General features: G+C 38.3%; 1 protein-coding gene across 1 annotated transcript in view; it reads right to left on the bottom strand.

Moving 5' to 3' along the window:
- LMAN1 (lectin, mannose binding 1) overlaps positions 1–19276 on the bottom strand; it is a 33509-nt gene that overhangs the window by 8168 nt on the left and 6065 nt on the right. Inside the window, exons 2-10 of the mRNA XM_050944735.1 lie at positions 17692–17846; positions 17496–17603; positions 12591–12652; positions 11580–11679; positions 9972–10095; positions 8526–8584; positions 7650–7782; positions 5841–6034; positions 5632–5702 (exon numbers count right to left, since the gene is read on the bottom strand). Coding sequence (XP_050800692.1) covers positions 5632–5702; positions 5841–6034; positions 7650–7782; positions 8526–8584; positions 9972–10095; positions 11580–11679; positions 12591–12652; positions 17496–17603; positions 17692–17846 — 1006 coding nt within the window. The remainder of the gene's footprint in view (positions 1–5631; positions 5703–5840; positions 6035–7649; positions 7783–8525; positions 8585–9971; positions 10096–11579; positions 11680–12590; positions 12653–17495; positions 17604–17691; positions 17847–19276) is intronic.

The raw sequence follows: 19276 nt of genomic DNA on the forward strand, positions 1-19276 counted from the left end.
CATCACTGTATCAGAAGTCAATTTGTGAAAGCAGGCCTTTGTTTGAATTACTTTTACAAGTCTTTTTTCTGGAACAGACTGCATATATTTAAGAAATAATTTTGCTTGTAATCTAAGCCATGCAAGCTATATTCAACAGCTATAGTGACCTCCACCTAATAAACGCTTGTTATAAAGAAATCTGTACAAATACAGTACATTGATTTTTGTAATAATTTCTGTCCATTATATATGGGATGACTTTACAGGAGCAGGTGTTCTAATTCTCTGAATCAACTGACTCTAGCACTAAGAATACATGATGGGGTAAGATTAAAAAAAGTAAATTAACTATGATCCATTTTTGTTATTAAAAGAAAATATTAAGTTCTCTAAATAAATGTGGGCCATGTCAAATTTAAATTATTTTGCTCCTTCAAAGACAACATGCTGTTTGTTTCTATTGTCTACACTGGCAAGGATTCTTCTGTAATCAGATATTAAGAAATCTGCAAATCTTGACATGAAAATTACTTTGATAATAAGTCCTTTTCCTCCAGGGATGACCAATAAAGCAGCAATGGGCTGTTCATTTTTGTTATTTCCTTATCTATAACATAAGACATTTCTTTAATCTAAGCAGAAAATATTAAGATGTTACGCAAATGCATACCTAATAAGTAGTCACTGAAAGGGCAGACTACCAATGTTAACAAGAAAATCTAATTTATTTGCTTGGCATAAGGATTGGTCAAGAATATTAAAATAAAAGCTTTCCTGGAAGAACAAGAGTGAAAATGGAAGTATTCTAATCTTCGTCCTACAAAAAAACTGACCTACTTAGATGAATTACAAGATGCTTCCCTTGAACTATTAATACTGGCAAAATACAATTGTTTATAATTATAGCATAAAATTGTCTGCAAAATTTTTACAAAAGATAATTAATGTTTTAACTTTTGTGAATACAAAGTGTCAAAGTTAGAATCAGGACTCACAATTTGTCAGACCACTCTGTTTATTAGCGCAGCGCTCCGCCAATAACATTCAGAATATGTGAGTGGCCATGCAAGGCCCAAACAGTCTTATTTATACAGATAAAAGAGCGGGAATTAGACAAAGGGACAAAGAAAGCAAAACAGGAAAATTCACCTGGGGCACAGCATGCATATCCTATTTCCTTACTAACTGTTATCGATCTAAGGCTAATACTTCACCAATTGCCCTTAAACGGTGCAATTGTTCTATGTTAATGTCTGTATTCCTGACACCTGGTTGCAACATTTCAACAATTTTGCTTAAAGGTACAGACAACATTTCTTTAATCCTTTCTATTCTTACTATGTAATTCATTCTACTTTCACAAAAGTTAAAGGAATTATACAACTGTGAAAAATTTTGAATACAATGTACAAACATGCCTTTCAGAAAATTCCCAATATTAAAATCCATTAGTTTTACTAATACTTAAGCTACAAGCCACTACCAAAGAACAAAGTGATAATTTATGTTTACAAAAGGTTCAAATAAGAGTAGCTGTGTGCCAATATACAACTGTGAGCAGAGATTTTTAAACATGTATTATTTGGGTGTCTCTCAATCTCGCCTGTTGAACTGTTCCACTCTTTATAAATAGTCATTGGAGTAGGGATTTGAACTTGGGTCCCTCACATCCTAGGTAAGTGCCCTAACAGGCTATAGAGTAATTCTCACTCTCTTTTCCTGGCACAGAGACAACTGTAATTCAAAGTAGCAATTCACTGTCATTCATGACACTGAACCAGGGCTTTGGAGCTGTGCTTCGGCTCTACTCCAGCTCCAGGCAAAATCCTGTAGCTCCACTGCTCTGCGCTCCAGGCTCCATTCCAAAGCCCTACATTGAACAGCCACTGGACCAGAGAAAGACAGAATGACTACAGCGCTGGAGTTAAGTCTCCCACATCCTAGGTAAGTGCCCTAAGTTCAAGTCCCCTCCCCAATGAGCGTTGTTTTTTTTTAAAAGAACATCTTCAACAGAACAGACTGAGAAAGATCCATATTAGAATATCCCATAGCCCAATGGCTAGAATGGCTAGGATGACTGCCTCCCCCTCCAGGTGAGGGAGACCAAGTTTTAAATCCCTTTGCCACATCAGGCAAAGGGGAAGAAATAGAACCCCGGCCTCCCAAAACCCAGGTGAGTACCTTACCGACTGGGATAAAGGTTATAAAGAAGGTGGTTGTCGTCCTCTGCCATTTTCTGGATCTAGTCCTCCTTTGCTTTTGACATTTTGTTTTGAAATTTTTGTGTTTTGATTTTTTTGGTTCAGTCGAAACTATTAGTCAAACTCAAGGCAAATAGTTTTGAGTTGACCAGAACCGTATTTTTCAGAAAATAAACTATTTGCAAAATATTTTTGCCCTACTCTACCTCTAATGTCATTAATTGTGCTACACAAAAGACACTTTCATGTATTAATTGATAGATCCATTTTTTACAATGACTTGCCACATTCATTTCTAAAAATGATAAATATCTGAACAAGTTAAATGAATACAAACAAACACAGATATGTTGTGCATCTTAGCATGTATTTTGAAGTGTGGTTACTGAAAGGCAAATGATTTTTTGCCTGCAAGATTGTTAAATGTTTCTCCTGCCAAAAATCCAGGAGATTGTATTAACATGTTTCTTACAATGACATGACACATGAAGAACTCAGGAAATCTGAAGTTACAGTTAACATTTCTGTATTTAATGTGCAGCTTGGTATCAGATATTGTATGAGAACACTATGATTAGAGGTAATTACGGTTGATATTTTCTTAAATTTTTGCATTATAAACACAGTACACAGTTTAGTTTTCTTGTATAGGATTTCTTTGTAGTTTAAGCCAGAATTTTCAGAAGGCCCCAGTGCATAGAACTGAAGCCAGGTTTTCAAGAGTTAAGATACATTTTTCCAGAAGTACTCAACACCCAGAAGCTCTGACTCACAAGAGGCACTGGATTATTTTGAAAATCCAGTCCCAGCTGAGAGCATTCAGTCTCTGTTCTCTCTAATGTGCACGCCTGTGCGGACGCACAGGAGCCTATCAAGGACTGTGCACCTGATGAGGAGAACCATGTAGCCACAGGGGTCTGGAGAAGCGAGAGGTGTGTGTGTGTGTGGGAGAATAGGGGGAGTTGGGGGCTCCTCTCCTGCGGCCCTGGTCCGGGGACTGCTGCAGCGGGGGGGTGGGGGGGGAGTCCTCTCTCCCTGCCACAGCCCCAGGGCACATACCTCAAACCCCTCATCCCCAGCCCCATCCCAGAGCCCACACCTCCAGCCAGAGCCACCCCCCCGACCCCCGCAACCCTCTGCTCGAGCTCTGAGGCCCCTCCCACATGCCAAAAGTCTCGGCCCCACCCCAGCCACACATCACCTCCATACTGGTGCATACAACAAAATTCATTCTGCACATGGATGGAAAAAATTAGAGGAAACATTGCGCTTAGTACTTTTTCAAGTCTGGTCCTTGAACTCTAATTCCACTGAATTCAGTGGGAAACTGACTTCAGCAGGAGCAGAACTGGGGCCCTCACTGGGATACTAAATATTTGTTTTAAATATAGAGGTTTGGGGAGTGTCTAAACAACAAAGGAAAACGATACAAGACTTAGAGATTTGAGTAGTCTATGTGACGAAAAATGGAAACAACTGTAAAAAAAAATTTCTGTGGGATGCAAACTAAAAGACAGGCTACAGACCAACGTGGCGCCATTTAGACATCATAGTGACTAGGAAAGGGATCATCTCAACTACCACCGTGGTAAGGAGCTATGCTTCTTCACATCATCTAAAATGTGTTTCTCTCTCTCAAACACACCCTAAAGTAATTCAAGCAGAGAAGCTTCACTCAAAACAAGTGATCAAATGAAGTTATATGGCAAAAAAGATCATGAAGTTAGAATCACAGAACCGTAGAATATCAGGGTTGGAAGGGATCTCAGGAGGTCATCTAGTCCAATCCCTTGCTCAAAACAGGACCAATCCCCAACTAATAAAAAGTTAGTAGGTATAACATACAGCTAGATATCTTTAAGTAAGAGGAATGGTAAAGCAGAGCAATAAAGATTAGATACACTTAGAGGGACAAGTCCAACCGATCTAATCATCAATTTTTGATGTACACACTAAAGAAAAAATACTTATCTGAATGGTAACTTCTGAACTTTTACACATAAAAAATATTAAAATTTATGAACTTTTGAACAGTGCTAGTCGATGTCCCTGGAAAGCTAACTTCCTTAACATAAACTTGTTTGACACTAACACAGATACTAGAAATATTTAATTTCATGTGTTTGCTCTTGGCATGAAAAACACCTATGCCTGGCTTTTTTCAGAAGCCAGAATTCACTAATGCAGTGGTTTTCAATCTTTTTTTATTTGTGGGCCCCTAACAAACACAGGTGTGGACCCCTTTGGAAATCTTAAACAGTCTGCATACCCCTAGGGGTCCGTGGACCACAGGTTGAAAGTCACTGCACTAACGTTACAGTCTTTTGAGATAGTTACATTGCTAAAATATCATCTTCTCATGATGAAGTACAAACCTGAGTTCAAAAAAAGGATTAGATAAGCTCAGGAAGGATAAGTCCATCAAAGGCGATTAGCCATGATGGAGCATGTGTGTCCCCAAGATCTGGTCGACTCCATACACCTCTACGTTGCTTGTGAAAAATCCACATCCATGAGCAATGTAGTTATACCAAACTAATCCTCCATATAGATAGTGTTATGTCATGGGGAGATCAGTAACCAAAAGTGATACAATATTAATAATATGAAGAAACAAAAAAAATCTATTTTTACTATTTCCAGAGCCAAATTCAAGAGGCTATCAGACTGAGAAATATCAGCCAAATTAAAAAGTTGTCTACTTTTCAATAAACAAAATTAGTTTGGATTTTAAGCTATTATGATACAAACACAGTCATTTTAGGTAGTAACAGAAAGATTAGAGAAAAGATAATGTCTTTCAGTTTGTTTACTGTGTGCATTTTATATGCAGGGAAGAAGAGCTTTGTATAATCAAGGAAATGAGATGATTCCATAAGTCCACAAAGGATCTTGCTATGGCCAAGGTAATTTGCCTGGGAAGCACAAATGCTATGAAAATATTTTCTATAACACTCCTCAAAAGTCACTTTCACTGTTTCCCCTCCACAGTCAGTTTCCCAGTTTGTGTGGCTCCTTTTCCCCAATGAAACAAGGAAGAAGTTTACTCTTTTAAGAACAAAAAACCCAGGAAAATGAGATTGTAAAAACAGAAAAATTGACACAGACTCAGAGGCAAGTGCAGTAACCTGAAACTTCTTAAAAATTGACTAGCCTGCCAGCTGATGATGTCCCGTTAACCTCATATTGTCAGAGTAACGTCTGAAATATTAATCCTTCATGTACCTATGTAAGAGAAATTTAAAGAGGCTCACTTAACTACTGTCTGTACATGAATGTCCCTCTACACTCATGTACAAATTTTTAAGATTTGAGTTTGACCTGACCTAAACTGGTTTAAATCAGGAAGAATTACAATGAAGTACAAAATGGAATTAGACCTTTGTAAAACAAATGCAAGAGAAATCTGAATCAGGTCTTCAACAAGATACTAAGGACGCACGCTTACTTCATTTCATTCACTTGTCTGAGGACCTCCTCTTGAGTTTTCACAATAGCGTCAAGCTCTTGTTGGGAGATCTGAAAAAAAGAAACAAAAAAAAAAAACCTCAAAATGGTCAATGCCAGAGTACAGAGCTATGCATGTAGAAAAGAAGTAAACTGATTATGTTTGAATTCATGTCAACATATTAACAATGATACACATTTTGAGTTCACCTGTCCCTGTTGGCCTGGAATACCAGCTCCTCTTTTGGTAATCTCGTCTGTTACTGCAGAGACGTACCTCCTCTGCTCATCAAGAATCATGTCCAACTGCCTATTAAGCTGCTTGATTTCAAGATGAATTCGATTCTGCCCTTCAAAAATCTGTCTCAATTCACGATCACTTACAGTTTCATAGAAATCATCCGCTAAAACAAAACAAAAAAAAGTGAATTATAGTTCCGCATTTTCAGACAGTCAAATATGTGCATGCATATTCATATGCCATAGAGTTTTATTTCACCTCAGACCCAAAACACACCCAGAGGTTATGAGTACACTCATTTTTGTATTTATATTAATACCTGCAGCACCTCAAAACCTCAGCCTAGGATTAGAGCCTCTTCTGTATTAGTCACAATTAAAAAAAAAAAAAAAAAAAAAAAAAAAAACAAAAACACACACAAACCAAACCCCAAACCAAAGACAGTCCCTGCTTCAGAAAGCTCAAGCTGAGATTCAGACAATGTGCAAGAAAGACAAGGTAATAATATGGATAGACAAGTTCACATAAATTAGTAGTCACAGTGATCTCAGTAGTCACCAGCCTAACCATTGTCAATCAGGAGCAATTTGACGGAATAATCGTAAAAGTATGTTTTAAGGAGAATTTTGAGATAAAGAGGTCTCTTTCCGAATTTTGACAAGAGTTCCTCTCAGGCAATGTGGGAATGGGAGAAAAACAGTCCATCAAAATCAGCATTCAGTAGCCAAGTAAAAGCTGAAGTCAACTGTGCAATTAAAAAAAAAAATCTGATTTGAAAGGCAAGGTGGGGCTAAAATGGTAGAGGGTTATAAAGTGAAGACAAGAAGCTTGAGCTTGATACAGTTGGCAAAGGTGAGTCAGTGGAGGAATGCAAAGTGGGGAGTAGGGTAGTCTTATGACTGGACAAAACAGATGATCCTAGCAGCAGACCTGGTATAGCTAAAATTTTCTAAACTGGGTCCTAAATCCATATTTAGGCATCTAGATATAAATGACCTGAATTTAAGACCAGCTCACTCACAAGTCTCATTTAAGTTACTGGGAGCTACAGGTGTAAGATCCTAAATATGGGTTTAGGAGCCTACTGATAGGTACTTATATGTTAAATACCATTATGTTAATAATTTGAGAGTCCTATTTCTTAGAGATATGGCATATAATACACTTAGGCCATAACTTTCAAATCTAACCCAGAGTTAACAAGAGTTACTGGTATTTATAATATTTCAATGCTAGTTATTTCTGCAGAGTTGAAATTAATGGGACTCAGATATCTGCTTGAAGTTAAACATATGCTCAAAGGCTTTACTGAATAGGGATGGACTGTTGAATTAGGGCCTTAACAACTAACACATCATAGACAGAAAGAGGATCCACAGAAAACATTTGCCTGGCTCCTTACTTTCAGGTCAGCAGAAGAGATTAGTTTCCTCAATAAGTTTTCTAGAAACTGTCAAACCTTTTTCCCAGCCCATTAAAAAGTCACCTGTCCACCCATCATCCCACAGGCACACAGACTTCTATTCGCTCCTTCAGTTACAAAGGAACATCATATATATCTGTTAATATTTCAGCAATCCCTTGGCACAGAGAAGTCCAAAGAACTTCTGGATAAAAAATTGACATAAAGGGAGTTGGGGGAGCTCAGGATTTATGGGACTGGGCCCCAGTTCTAAATACACTGGCACAACTAATGTAATCGTGAACATGGATATCATCATCTTCAGGTTTAATAATGTGTTTCCCCTGACAATTAATAATTTGTTTATTTAACTTGCCTGGCTGCCCGTGCATGTCAGGATGATCCTTCTGAAATTCTTCCTTCTTTTTATCCAGTTCTTGTTGAAAATGCTCAAACTCCTCTTGATATTTCTCTTTATCCTTCTCAGGAATTTCTGCTTCTGGAATAGGCTTTAAAACAATTTTTAAAAAACAAGGTATTTATATATTTACTAGAAATCCTCAACATTTTCAGTCCTCTTTCCAACAAATCTCATCTCCCAGGGGCTCTCTTGTCAAGATTTGTTCACATTCAGAGGCAAACAAACATGCTTCAACACTTACGCTACTTGCTATAAGATCTCACTTATGGAAACACATACTTCAGAGTGTAAAGTTGATATTATAAGACACTACACATCCCTATTGTGATTCCTACCATTTTAATTTTTCCCACTGTATTTGTGGAAATTTTTTTTCGCATTTAGAAACATCAGAACTTTCTACTGCGAGAGACAGACAGACATTGTGAACAAATATTACAGCACTAAACAAGAACCATGCAAAGCAGAAAGTGAAACTGGCCAAGCATTTTCCAGGAAAGAGAAATAGTGAAAAGTAAATTTTTAAAATTTTCACTATTAATATATGACAAAACAGGTATATTTTGTTTTTAAAACCATGCAATTTAATTCAGTGCCCTTTCAAAGTGTCTAGTTTAAGATATTTCCACATTTTACTATTCAGACGTTATATTGTATTAGTCTCATTTTCCCAAGATAGTAGATTGCATACTCACATCAACATTTTGAAAGAGAAAAGAAAAATATGAAATAAGGTGCTTCAATGCTGACATTTTAAATGGACTCCCAGCCACATGCTGAACATATGCACATCTGTAAAATTAATATATTCTAGTGCATAAAGATGCTTACTGCTTCTTTCCCAGGCTCAGTCAACTGGAAAGTTAGGAAAGACAGTACATCATGGTCATCTGGATAAAAAGCAAATACATCAAATTAGCCTGAATATACTAGTACTTAAATTACCAATATTAGCTATGAAATATTATTTATAACACATTCTAAATTTATTATTCAAGTTTCTGATTTACTACAATAAAATTCTAGCCTTCTTTTGACTGTTGGGGTTTTGTGGTATGCTATCCCAGTTCTCCTTAGTTGGTCACTTGGATTTGTAGCCAAGATGAATGGCATACCAAAGACAAAAGTGAAACAGTCTTCTAAATAGTACTTTAAAAAGTTACAAGGACACACTAACTAGTGTATTAGATAATTTCCCTTCCACCTGTCTGTCCCCTGCCTGCCCACCCAACCTCACAAAAAACAAAAAAAAAAAAACCACATAAATAAGTGTGTGTGTGTGTGTAGTTTTGGGAAGTACAGTCAGTCTGGCTTAAAAAATGTTCTAATACTCCTTTGTTTTATTTGGGATGAAACTGACAAGTTGCAAATCTCAAACCTAAACAATAGATGGTGTTTGTTTTTAAAAGTTTATCATCTTTTCAACAATTCCTTTCCTATATCCCCTTAAGATTTTCTTTCACCCCCTGTGAGCTTAGTACTCATGAATGGTGTTCAGTTAATACTGCTCGAGACTGATGTCCTCTAAAATTCACCCAGATGCAGAGAGTGGGCAGTGGGACTGCACAGTGAGCAAGGACTGGAGGTGGCACAGGCAGAGCAGGTGCACAGGGTGGTATCTTTCTCCATACAGTTAAAGGAGTCTCTGCTCTAGCCACAAATAGGCCAAAGCATAAAAGGTGGTTTGCGGGGAGGTCATGACCACTGTATCTATATTATGGGGCCAGAAACCACAGTGAAGGAAGACTGCAATAGTAACTGTGCCATCCGCTGGTTGACAACATTCATTCTATTACTCACATAAACCCAGAACTGATTCTTACACAAGGACCAATTACTCAGGCATTGGGCAGCGTTGGCTTCTTAATTTCACATCCATAAAACAGATGCTGCACAGAGAGCAGTTGTGCATGCTTTTTCAGACTATCCTGCTAATATGCAGTCCACTGTCCCTATAGATAAGGATCACCCACAAGGTTCCAAGTACTGCTAATTAGGGTGATGGCTTTGCAGCTTGGCTAGTTGTTTAATAGACACCAGAGAGTGATCAGCAAGTCAGTTCACACAGGCCAAACAGCTATCATGGCCAGCACAGCCTAGACTCTTACTTTCAGCTAGTCACCATCATTCCATACCAACCCCCTTCGACATCCTGTCATTTACAACTAGCCTCATTCTATCTTAAAATATCAGTTGCCAAGTAATGGTTTACTGAAGCCCTATACGTCACAGCTCATCAACATGGACCTCAAACTTAAATACAGTGAAAATTATTACCTGCAAGCCCCCCTGTTGCTGCAGATATTCCAAAGTACCCTTGGGATGGTAGTATCATATTTTCCACTTTAGCACAAAATTCATAGTCTTCTTTATCTGGAGTAAAGCCATTGTTAATCATTACCTAGAAAGAAAGACATCTAGATTACACCTACAAATTTGAATTTGATGCTCAAAACATGCCAGTTTAATTAGCACAGAACTTGCATAAAGCAAAGTAAAAAGTGCATTAGGTAAGTTAGAAAGAGGCTCTAGAAATAAGCAATTAGTAAAACCCCTCAGAATTTTAACTATTAAAGTTCTAGTTAGGGAGTATGCAGCAAATGCATTATTCCTTTATAATATAAATCTATAAAAGATTATACATTAGACATACATGGTATGAAATACAGATTTTATACCAAAGGACACCAACAGTGAAAGAAAGCAGTTAGAACTTAATTTTCCAAAGTGTAGCAATGAAAGAAAAAAACTAAAATTCTAATTCAAAGGTAGCTCCCCAGTTCAGTGATATTCAGAGGTCAGTGGTTCAGGAGTCAAATTAGCGCTCAACATTACCCAAAAGAGCCACAATGGGGAGAATTCATGGCTTCATTTACCATAGTACTAAATATTCATATTTAAACAGTATGACAGGGGAAATTATATATGTTAATTTGAGTGCTATTCTCATAGCAAAATAACTTACCAAGTATTATTATTTTATCAACTACAATTGGGTAATAGCATAGTAAAAGCATCTTGATTATTAACTATTCTAAATTATTAGCCAATCATACAGTGTTTTGATATCATGCTGCAAAGAGCCACTTGCAGCTTCTGAGCCTCAGTCTAAGCATCACTGGGGTAACAGAAGTAGTACTATTATCCAGCATGCAAGAGTATTACATAAGTTCTGACAAATGTAATAATTTCCTGTATGCTTTTTGGTGCCACTCAAAGGGTTGCCTTCAATGTACAGCCAAGGATTTGGATGCTAGCTTAGAGACCACCTCCTTCACCACAAAATGCACCAAGTTGCTTGGGCTCACAGCCCTGAGATCTAAAGTACTAGCAAGAGTGTCAGGGCCCACTCAGTTAAGGGCTCCAGGAAAGATGCATCTTTTCTGAGGGTTTCTGGTGTTTGCTTTTTGGAGTTGAACATATTAATTAGCTCATCTAACTACTCTAGAACTTGGTAGCTGGACACATTTTATGGAAGCCCAGAATTAAGGTTAAAAATAGAACACACATTTATTTCATAGCTGCCTCATCCTAGTGCCATTTCTCCATCTGGAGTGGATTCATTCCACCACAAACTTAAAAAAGTTTCTTGGACATTTCCTTGCATCATAAAAACACCACAAAACTGGGCATACCTGCCAAAAGCAGCCTTGGAATGTAGAAGCAAGAATGTCGCAGGTGCATAGCAGAGTTAGGGAAACTTGCAGAGTGGCTGTTGACACTATACTTTTATCTGATTTCTATCAGTCCCTCATTTTCATAAGTTTTACAGTTCACTTGAACTCTTATTTAAAAAAAAAAAAAAAAGCCAAGAAAATGTCATACTTAAAAGCTCCAGAAGTTGAATAATGTACTGTGTTATCTCAAGATTACCAGAGTACTTACAGTTAGTGTTTTTTGGTAATATGTAATCTTTGCTCGGACAGGATAGGGCTTGTTACGAAAATCTCTCTGACAAGATGCCAATGCTTGTGTGGAACCATCACTATGAAAGAAGAGAATCTGCTTACAGAACTACATCTTTACTATGTACTAGCTAGAAAAAAAGGCATGAAAATTTCATTATTTTAGTGAATTACAAATGTCATGCAAGAACACAAGCCCTCTGGATAGTTAAATTAAGTTTTGCATTTACAAAAGGTTTAGGATTGATAGCACTAGAAGTGAAGTGAGGTCCTGTAGCACAGGACACAAACATGGGCAAAGGCAGTACAAGCTTCCCAATGCTACCTTTCCAATGTGCTTCAGTACTGACCTAGAGGGACCACCTCCCGGAGACTCTCTGAGCAGACAGCTAACAAAGGTGTCAAATGTGATGTAGACATTTGTCCATCAGGAATCTGAATGAGACCACTAATTCATTTCACAGAGGTATGTCACTTGTCAACTGGTAGCTACTTGTGATCACTGAGAATTGTGGCATATCTGGATGAGCGATCTACAGGTGAAAAATTTTGTACCTCACCAGTTTAACCGAGCCACCTCGTCCCAGTACACTTGGTATTATATTGCCACAACATTCACCATGTTATTTTAAAACAAATTTTGGCACTCATGTGCAGCTTCTGCTAAATTCACAAGAGCTTTAAAAAAAAAATAAAGCTATTAAATTATACTGATTCTCCAACAACAAAAAAAGCATTTTATAATTCTACTCAAATTCAAACCCCCATGGAAGAAAGTGTATTCTTCTAGGTGATTTCAATCAATGCAGTTATAATATAACACACACACACACAGTCTGGCATGTACACCTACATGGAACACAACAAAAACTACTTGACATTCTCTTACCAATAAAAATTAAGTGTCTTCAACCTTGTTTAAAAAGCCTCCAACATTTCAGCAATCAATACCACAGGTCTATCACAATCAAATAAAATTAATAAGACTTACTTCTGATGGTCATAAAAGAGTTTTCCATTGTTGCCTACAACAATTATTGATGGATTGTTTTTCTGAAAGACAAACCACATGAACAAACAGGGTTTAAAAATTTAAATTGAAGTAATTTTACGAATTAGAAACAGATTCAATACACAATATCATTAACAGCCTTCCAATAGCATGGTAGTAGGCTATAGAGACAGCCAAAGTCTTAACTCTGATGCAGCTTTGGTGGGAGGGAAGTAGGAAAACTAAATCATTTGATGTAATAGCTCTGTGTCAATCAACACAAGGAACGGCAACCTGCTTTTGTTCTATAAAAGATCTGGTGATGGGAAAAAAGTATGGGAGTTCAGTTATGGGCACATTATTTTCATGTTTACTATTTATTTTTAAATTATCAAATTGCAAGAATAAAAACTGAAGGTATTAGTTGAAAGATGATAAAACCCAATAAAGATACAGCATTTCATACCTAAACACGGTAACGGGAGCAGTAGGTGAAGGACTGACCTTCCATTCCACTAGTATCTTTGGAGAATGTTAAACAAAAGATACTAAGTTAGACATTTTTAAAGCAGCAGGTTCAGGTGATAAGCATCCAAGAGCTTTAAAAGAGCTGGATGTGGAGCTCGCTGGATCATTAATGTTGATTTGCAATACATCTTGGTGCACTGGAAAAATTCCAGAAGACTGAGAGAAAGCTAATGATCTGCCAGTTTTTTAAAAGGTAATGGGATGACTTGAGTACAATTATAGGCCTGATATCAATCCTGGGCAACATAATGGAGTGGCTGATAAAAGACTTGATTAATAATTAAATTAGGATAATGTAATTAATGCCAATTAACATGGGTTTATGGAAAATAGGTTCTGTTAAACTAACTCATCTTTTCGATTAAGTTTGGTTGATAAGGTCACAGTGTTGACATAACATACTCAGATTTCTCTAAGGCATTTGACTTGGTACAGCATGACATTTTGGTTAAAAAACTAGAATATAAAACGAATATGGTACACATTAATTGGATTAAAACTGTGTAGAACTGATGAAATTGTTTTTAATTGTTCACTTCATTAATATAACTTCATAAGTAAAGTTGTTTGAATGAAACAACATTCATTCATAAACCGGTTACCCCAATAACTGGCTAATTGACAATTAAGATGCTTGTTAAGAGCCAACCTTCCGCCAGCTGCCCTTGTACGCTGCTTAAATCACTGAAACTTGCACTGTTTCAACACTAATTTCTGCTCACTGTTTGCCACTCATTATATTTGTCTACATTGTAGCTTCTGTTCACTCTTTGTCATTCCTTACACTTGGCCATATTGCAACTCAAACTCCATTTTAAAATGCTCAATCCATTTTGTAAAAGTCTGCTGCAACCTTTATTTTTGCAAAACCCTGCTGTGATCTTATTAGTTTAGTTTAGATGTGTGAATGAGGTATGTATGTATGATGAAATCAACCTCCAGCACGAAGTGTCCACCTTAAAAAGAAAAAAAAGGTACAACAGAAGGAAAATCAAAGCCAGGCTGAAAGTCATGTCTGCAATTGACGGGTAATCAATCACACTGAACCCAGAGGCAGCGTGACACATCAAGACCTGTAGACTCTGGATTCAAACTAAAGCCTACAAAAAGGACAGGCGAGATGAAGACTTTGGAGCGTAAAGTTCTGCTGCCAACGTGGGAGGGCAGACGTAAGCTGCTCTCCCGTCGACTAAGCTACTGCCCCTCATTTAGGGCGGTTTTATTTTGTCACTGGGAGAGCTCTCTCCCAGCGACGAAGAGCAGTGTGACAAGGTCAGGTTAGACGGCTACAAGAGAGTGGTTGAAGGTAGCTACATTAGCTCCAGGTTAAGCAGGTCCCTTTTCCCTGGGTAAGATAACAAGGACTATTCCAGAACACTCAGGAACTTTCTAGAACTAATTAAGACAGGAAGGCTAATCAGGACACCTGGTATAGAAAGGCTCTCACTCCAGTTAGTGAGGTGTGCATAATGAGCTGGGAATGAGAGGACGTTCTGCTGGAGGACTGAGGAGTACAGGCATTAACAAACATCAGGAAGAAGATCCTGTGGGGAGGACAAAGAAGGCGTTGGGAGGAGGCCATGGGGAAGTAGCCCAGAGAATTGAAGCTGTCATGTAGCTGTTCCAGAAGCCACTCTAGACAGCTGCAGTCCACAGGGCCCTGGCTGGAACCTGGGGTAGAGGATGAGCCCGGGTCCCCCCAAAAACCTCCCAACTCTTGATCCAACACAGGAAGATCTTCGAAGCTAGCAAAATCCGCCAATAAGCGCAGGACCAACCAAGGTAGAGGAAAAACTTCATCACAGCGGCTACAGCACGCACCTTACAATGGCATGGCTGCAGCAGCACAGCTGGGCTGTTGTAAGGTGTACAGTGTAAACAAGGCCTAAATCTTTTAGTTAAGTTTAAGTACTTTATTAGCACCATTAATTGTTCATTTAAGTTTAAAAGCGGTACTATTCAACTGAAACTAATGAATTTTTAAAATATTTGCACATAGTTCAGACTAAGTTTACAAATTATTCACATTTCAAAGACCAATGAACAGTCAATTAATATTTTAAGTATTTTAGAAGAGATTACATGAGCTCCTAACTTGAAGCAGTCTGCGTTAACAATTAACTAGCAAGCTGATTTCTGTAAAAGGTCATGTCTGAAAATAAGATATGGACAAATGGTGAAAGGCAAGATAATGCCTTGAAAAGACCTAAAAAAAAAATCAAAATCAAAGAGTATAAAAGGACAGTTTTTGCTCCTTAAAAAAATCTTAACATCAGATGATAGAGTTTCAATATTATCCCACAATATTATCACAAGTCTTGTGATATTTGGTGTTTTTTCCAAAGCTCCAGCTCCTGAAATTATGAGTATCTTAGTTATTTAAAAACAGAAAAAGAAAAAAAGAAAGATTCTTGCCACCATGGCTGCAGAGAAAATATGGAAAACACACAAGTGAAACTTAAGGCTCAAAAAGCAGAAGACAGAGAATTTTAAAAAACCTTGTGATTTTTAAATCAATTTCCTGATTTTGAGGGCATGATTCATGAGACTTTGGGTTGGTTCAATTCTTACCTCAGCTCCACTCCACATATGCAGAGTTAAGGGGCGAAAGCTGCGTAAAAACAATTAAATAGAGTTGGATCCAGCCAAAGAGAGGACTCCTCTGGCACAGGAACGGAGAGAGACAGCCACAGGTTGTCTTTTGAGGACCCTCTCAAAAACCTCAGTGTAGAATACATTCAGAGACATAATGCTGTGGTGATTCTGAGCAGCACTGCTGCCCATAAGCAGTGACAGGATGCCACAACTCAGTCCTCCAGGATTATCAAATTAGATGCCAGGGTCCACTCTGGTTCCTACACCTTCCCAAAACTGGGAGAACATAATGCTGACTTAAAAGCACCTTTACCCCTTGTCCCTGGGCTGGGAGTTCTGTGCTATACCCTTTAGAGGTACAACATAAAATCTCACCAATGTCTTAATACAAAGCACATCAGTCTAAATAGGTGTGGTTAGCATATGTAAAGATAGTTCTGACAGTATTTCAAAACTGAAGAATTTATTCTAGACTGTCTACGGTGTAAAGTTTGACTATTAGAATCCATAAGAATGATCTTCTTATTAGAATTACCTCCTCCCAAAAAAGGAATTAAGTTCACATAGTTTGACATTACTACAAAACATCTTCAACAAGTGATACAAAAGTTTGGATCCCTAAAGCAACTCTGTCACACTGCAAATTCTGTATATTTTATGATGTCAAAAACGCCTTAATATTTAGATAAGAAAAAACACAGGGATACACATGCAAAGTTAACATCGCTGCTGGAACATTAGCTACTGTATTCCATTACTCATTTTAACTATTCAACCTTAATGAGGCCCTGGCCCTAATATAATTTTTACACACATTTAGTTCCCCACTGTTGTTTTTTTTTTAAACCCAGAAAATAACAGGGGCACAGGTATACTTCTTGGTAGTACCATAACAGTGCCCATAAAAGTAGTAAGCACTTAGAAGTTAAGAAACCACTTTCCAGATAGCGGAAAGGTACCGAAGAGTAGACAGGGACAAGGAATTTAGGTAACACCTCACTACCCATTTCTCCAGCTAGGGAGGACAGAACTAAAACTGCCTGCGCCACGTCCCGCAGCTCCCATTGGCAGGGAATGCCAAACCGGGCCACAGGGAGCTGAGGGGCTCCATGCCTGCAGACGCTCCAAGTAAACAAAACATCCTGACCCGCTAGCGGCTTACCCTGACGGGCCAGGAGGCAAAGTTTGCCAACCCCTGAAATATAGGGTCGGCTTATGAAAGGTCACACAGTTTTTGCTATTTTTACCTAGCCATCTTGGGGGACTGGCTTATAAACAAATGGGCTAATGAACGAGTATATATGGTAGGTAGAGTATAGGCAGTTGGATGCAGAAGAATCAAAAATAAAGAAGCTTCAAAAACGTGTATTTCCTGATCTGCATACATATGCCAGTATTCCTCTCCTAACGCATAAACATTAAGACCTAATAAAGTACAAGGGGTTTAAACATGTATAACTATCAAAACCATTTTCCTTTCAACTTTAGCAAAGGCACTGGTCCTCATTGATCCTCAATTACAGCAAGGTTACTCTTTCAAGCTTCAGCTTTTTTTTTTAAATAAACATAATCTGATCAAAAAGGAGTCTTTTAGGAAACTGCACAACAGAAAAGTTGTAAGCTTCATTTTCTCTTCTTTAAAAAACCTGCATCTAGCTGAAAACCAAAAGTCTCTGATATAAAACAGCTAATTTTTCACAAAAAGTATAAGCATGTGTGACACAAAATGTAAAAGTGAAACCATTCTGGAACCTTTATTATAAGAGTTTGCTTTGAACTAACCTTTCCATCATTGTCAAAAGAGTCAAAGAAAATGCCAACACCATTCCAAGTATCAGCTGCCCCAAAAACTGGACCTTCTAAGCCTTGACCTTCAGTAAACCAGATTGCCTGCGCACAAAAATTAAATAAAGTCATAAATAAAGATTTATATTTATAAAACAAATTTGTTTTCAAAATTATAATCAAGTTCATTTACTAGTCCATCAGCTCCAATCCGGCCTCTCCCTGTCACTCGAAATGTCACCTCAACCTCCCAGTATTCAAATATAGACTTGGTTTTTGTCCACACTGATCCTCTCTGGCTTTTTAAAGATGGAGTTATTCGAATCTGATCTGCACTAGGTATGGCGTCTGAAAAAGAAAAAAGAAAAAAAAATCAACAGTGAACATATGAGAGAACATGAGGAGCACATTCTGCAATTATAAGGATTTGCTAAGCACACTTTACCTTATAATTTTGCAGATAGATGGTCCCTCTAATTGAAGGGCCAACTGTTTTCAGATTGTAGTTTTAAGAACCTAACATTTGAACAGTTAAGGGGCAATTAAAGAAGTAACATGTTAAATTTAACATTTCATTGTTTATTATCTCATAATTCAAAATTTTGTAATTAAAGGGAACTCCATGTTTTACAGTGCCTTACTCAAAGTCCATCTGGGATAGCAATGGACAACTTGTGGGGAAGGTTGGTCTTATGGTTAAGGAACTGGAGTTGAATTCAGGAGACCAAGATTCAGTTTTCTCCTTCTGCCACAGACTTCCTGGGTGAGTCAATTAATTTTTCTGTGTCCATCTGTAAAATGGGTATAAAACTATTTCTGTTTTCAGACCTTTTGGCCTTTTGCCAGAGGTTCTCTCTTTTTATGTCTACACAGGACTGTACTTCACACAATGGGGACATGATCTCAGTTAGGGGCCTTCAGGTGCTACAGTAATACAGTAACTCCTCACTTAAAGTCATCCCAGTTAACGTTTTGCTGTTACATTGCTGATCAATTAGGTAACATGCTCATTTAAAAGTTGTGCAATGCTCCTTTCTAACATCGTTTGGCAGCTGCCTGCTTTGTCCACTAATTGCAGGAAGAGCAGCCCATTGCAGCTAGCTGGTGGGGGATTGTAACTAGGGTGGACCAGCAGCCCCCCACATCAGCTCCCTGCTCCCCTAAGTTCCCTGTACTGCAGCCACCTAGCAGGCTATCAATCGGCAGTTCAGCTGACCCTCCCCTCACTGCCATGTGCTGCTGCTCATGCCCTCTGCCTTGGAGCTGCTCCCAGAGTCTCCCGCTTGCTGTGCAGGGGAGGGGGGGGGCTAATGTCAGGGTGTCCCTCTCACTCCTGCACCCCACTTACCCCTTCTCCATATAGAGCAGGGAGGGGACACGGATGGAGAGACACAGAGAGAGCGTGGGGCAGCAGCCACTGTCTCAACTTCCTGATCCACTTAAATAGACAATGTCCTTAAGAGTGGGTCAGCTTATTTAAAGGGGCAGTGTGCATCTCTCTCTCATCCACACACAAGGTTTGTCTGTCTCTGTCTGCTATGCTATCTCCCCTCCCTACTGTTCATGCTGCCTTGATGAGAGGCGACATTAACAATGTGTTAACCCTTGAGGGCTCAGCCGAGTGTTAATATATCATTTAGCAGCAAGGCATTCCCTAGGAAATATCCCTCCCTCTTCCACCCTCTAACTTCACCACCTCAACCAAGCTTCACAATCATCATAGCTGTGAACAGTATTAAATTGTTTGTTTAAAACGTATATTGTGTGCATATATCTAT

The sequence above is a fragment of the Gopherus flavomarginatus genome, chromosome 3, assembly GCF_025201925.1.
Source record: "Gopherus flavomarginatus isolate rGopFla2 chromosome 3, rGopFla2.mat.asm, whole genome shotgun sequence".
In the NCBI taxonomy this organism is placed as follows: Eukaryota; Metazoa; Chordata; order Testudines; family Testudinidae; genus Gopherus; species Gopherus flavomarginatus.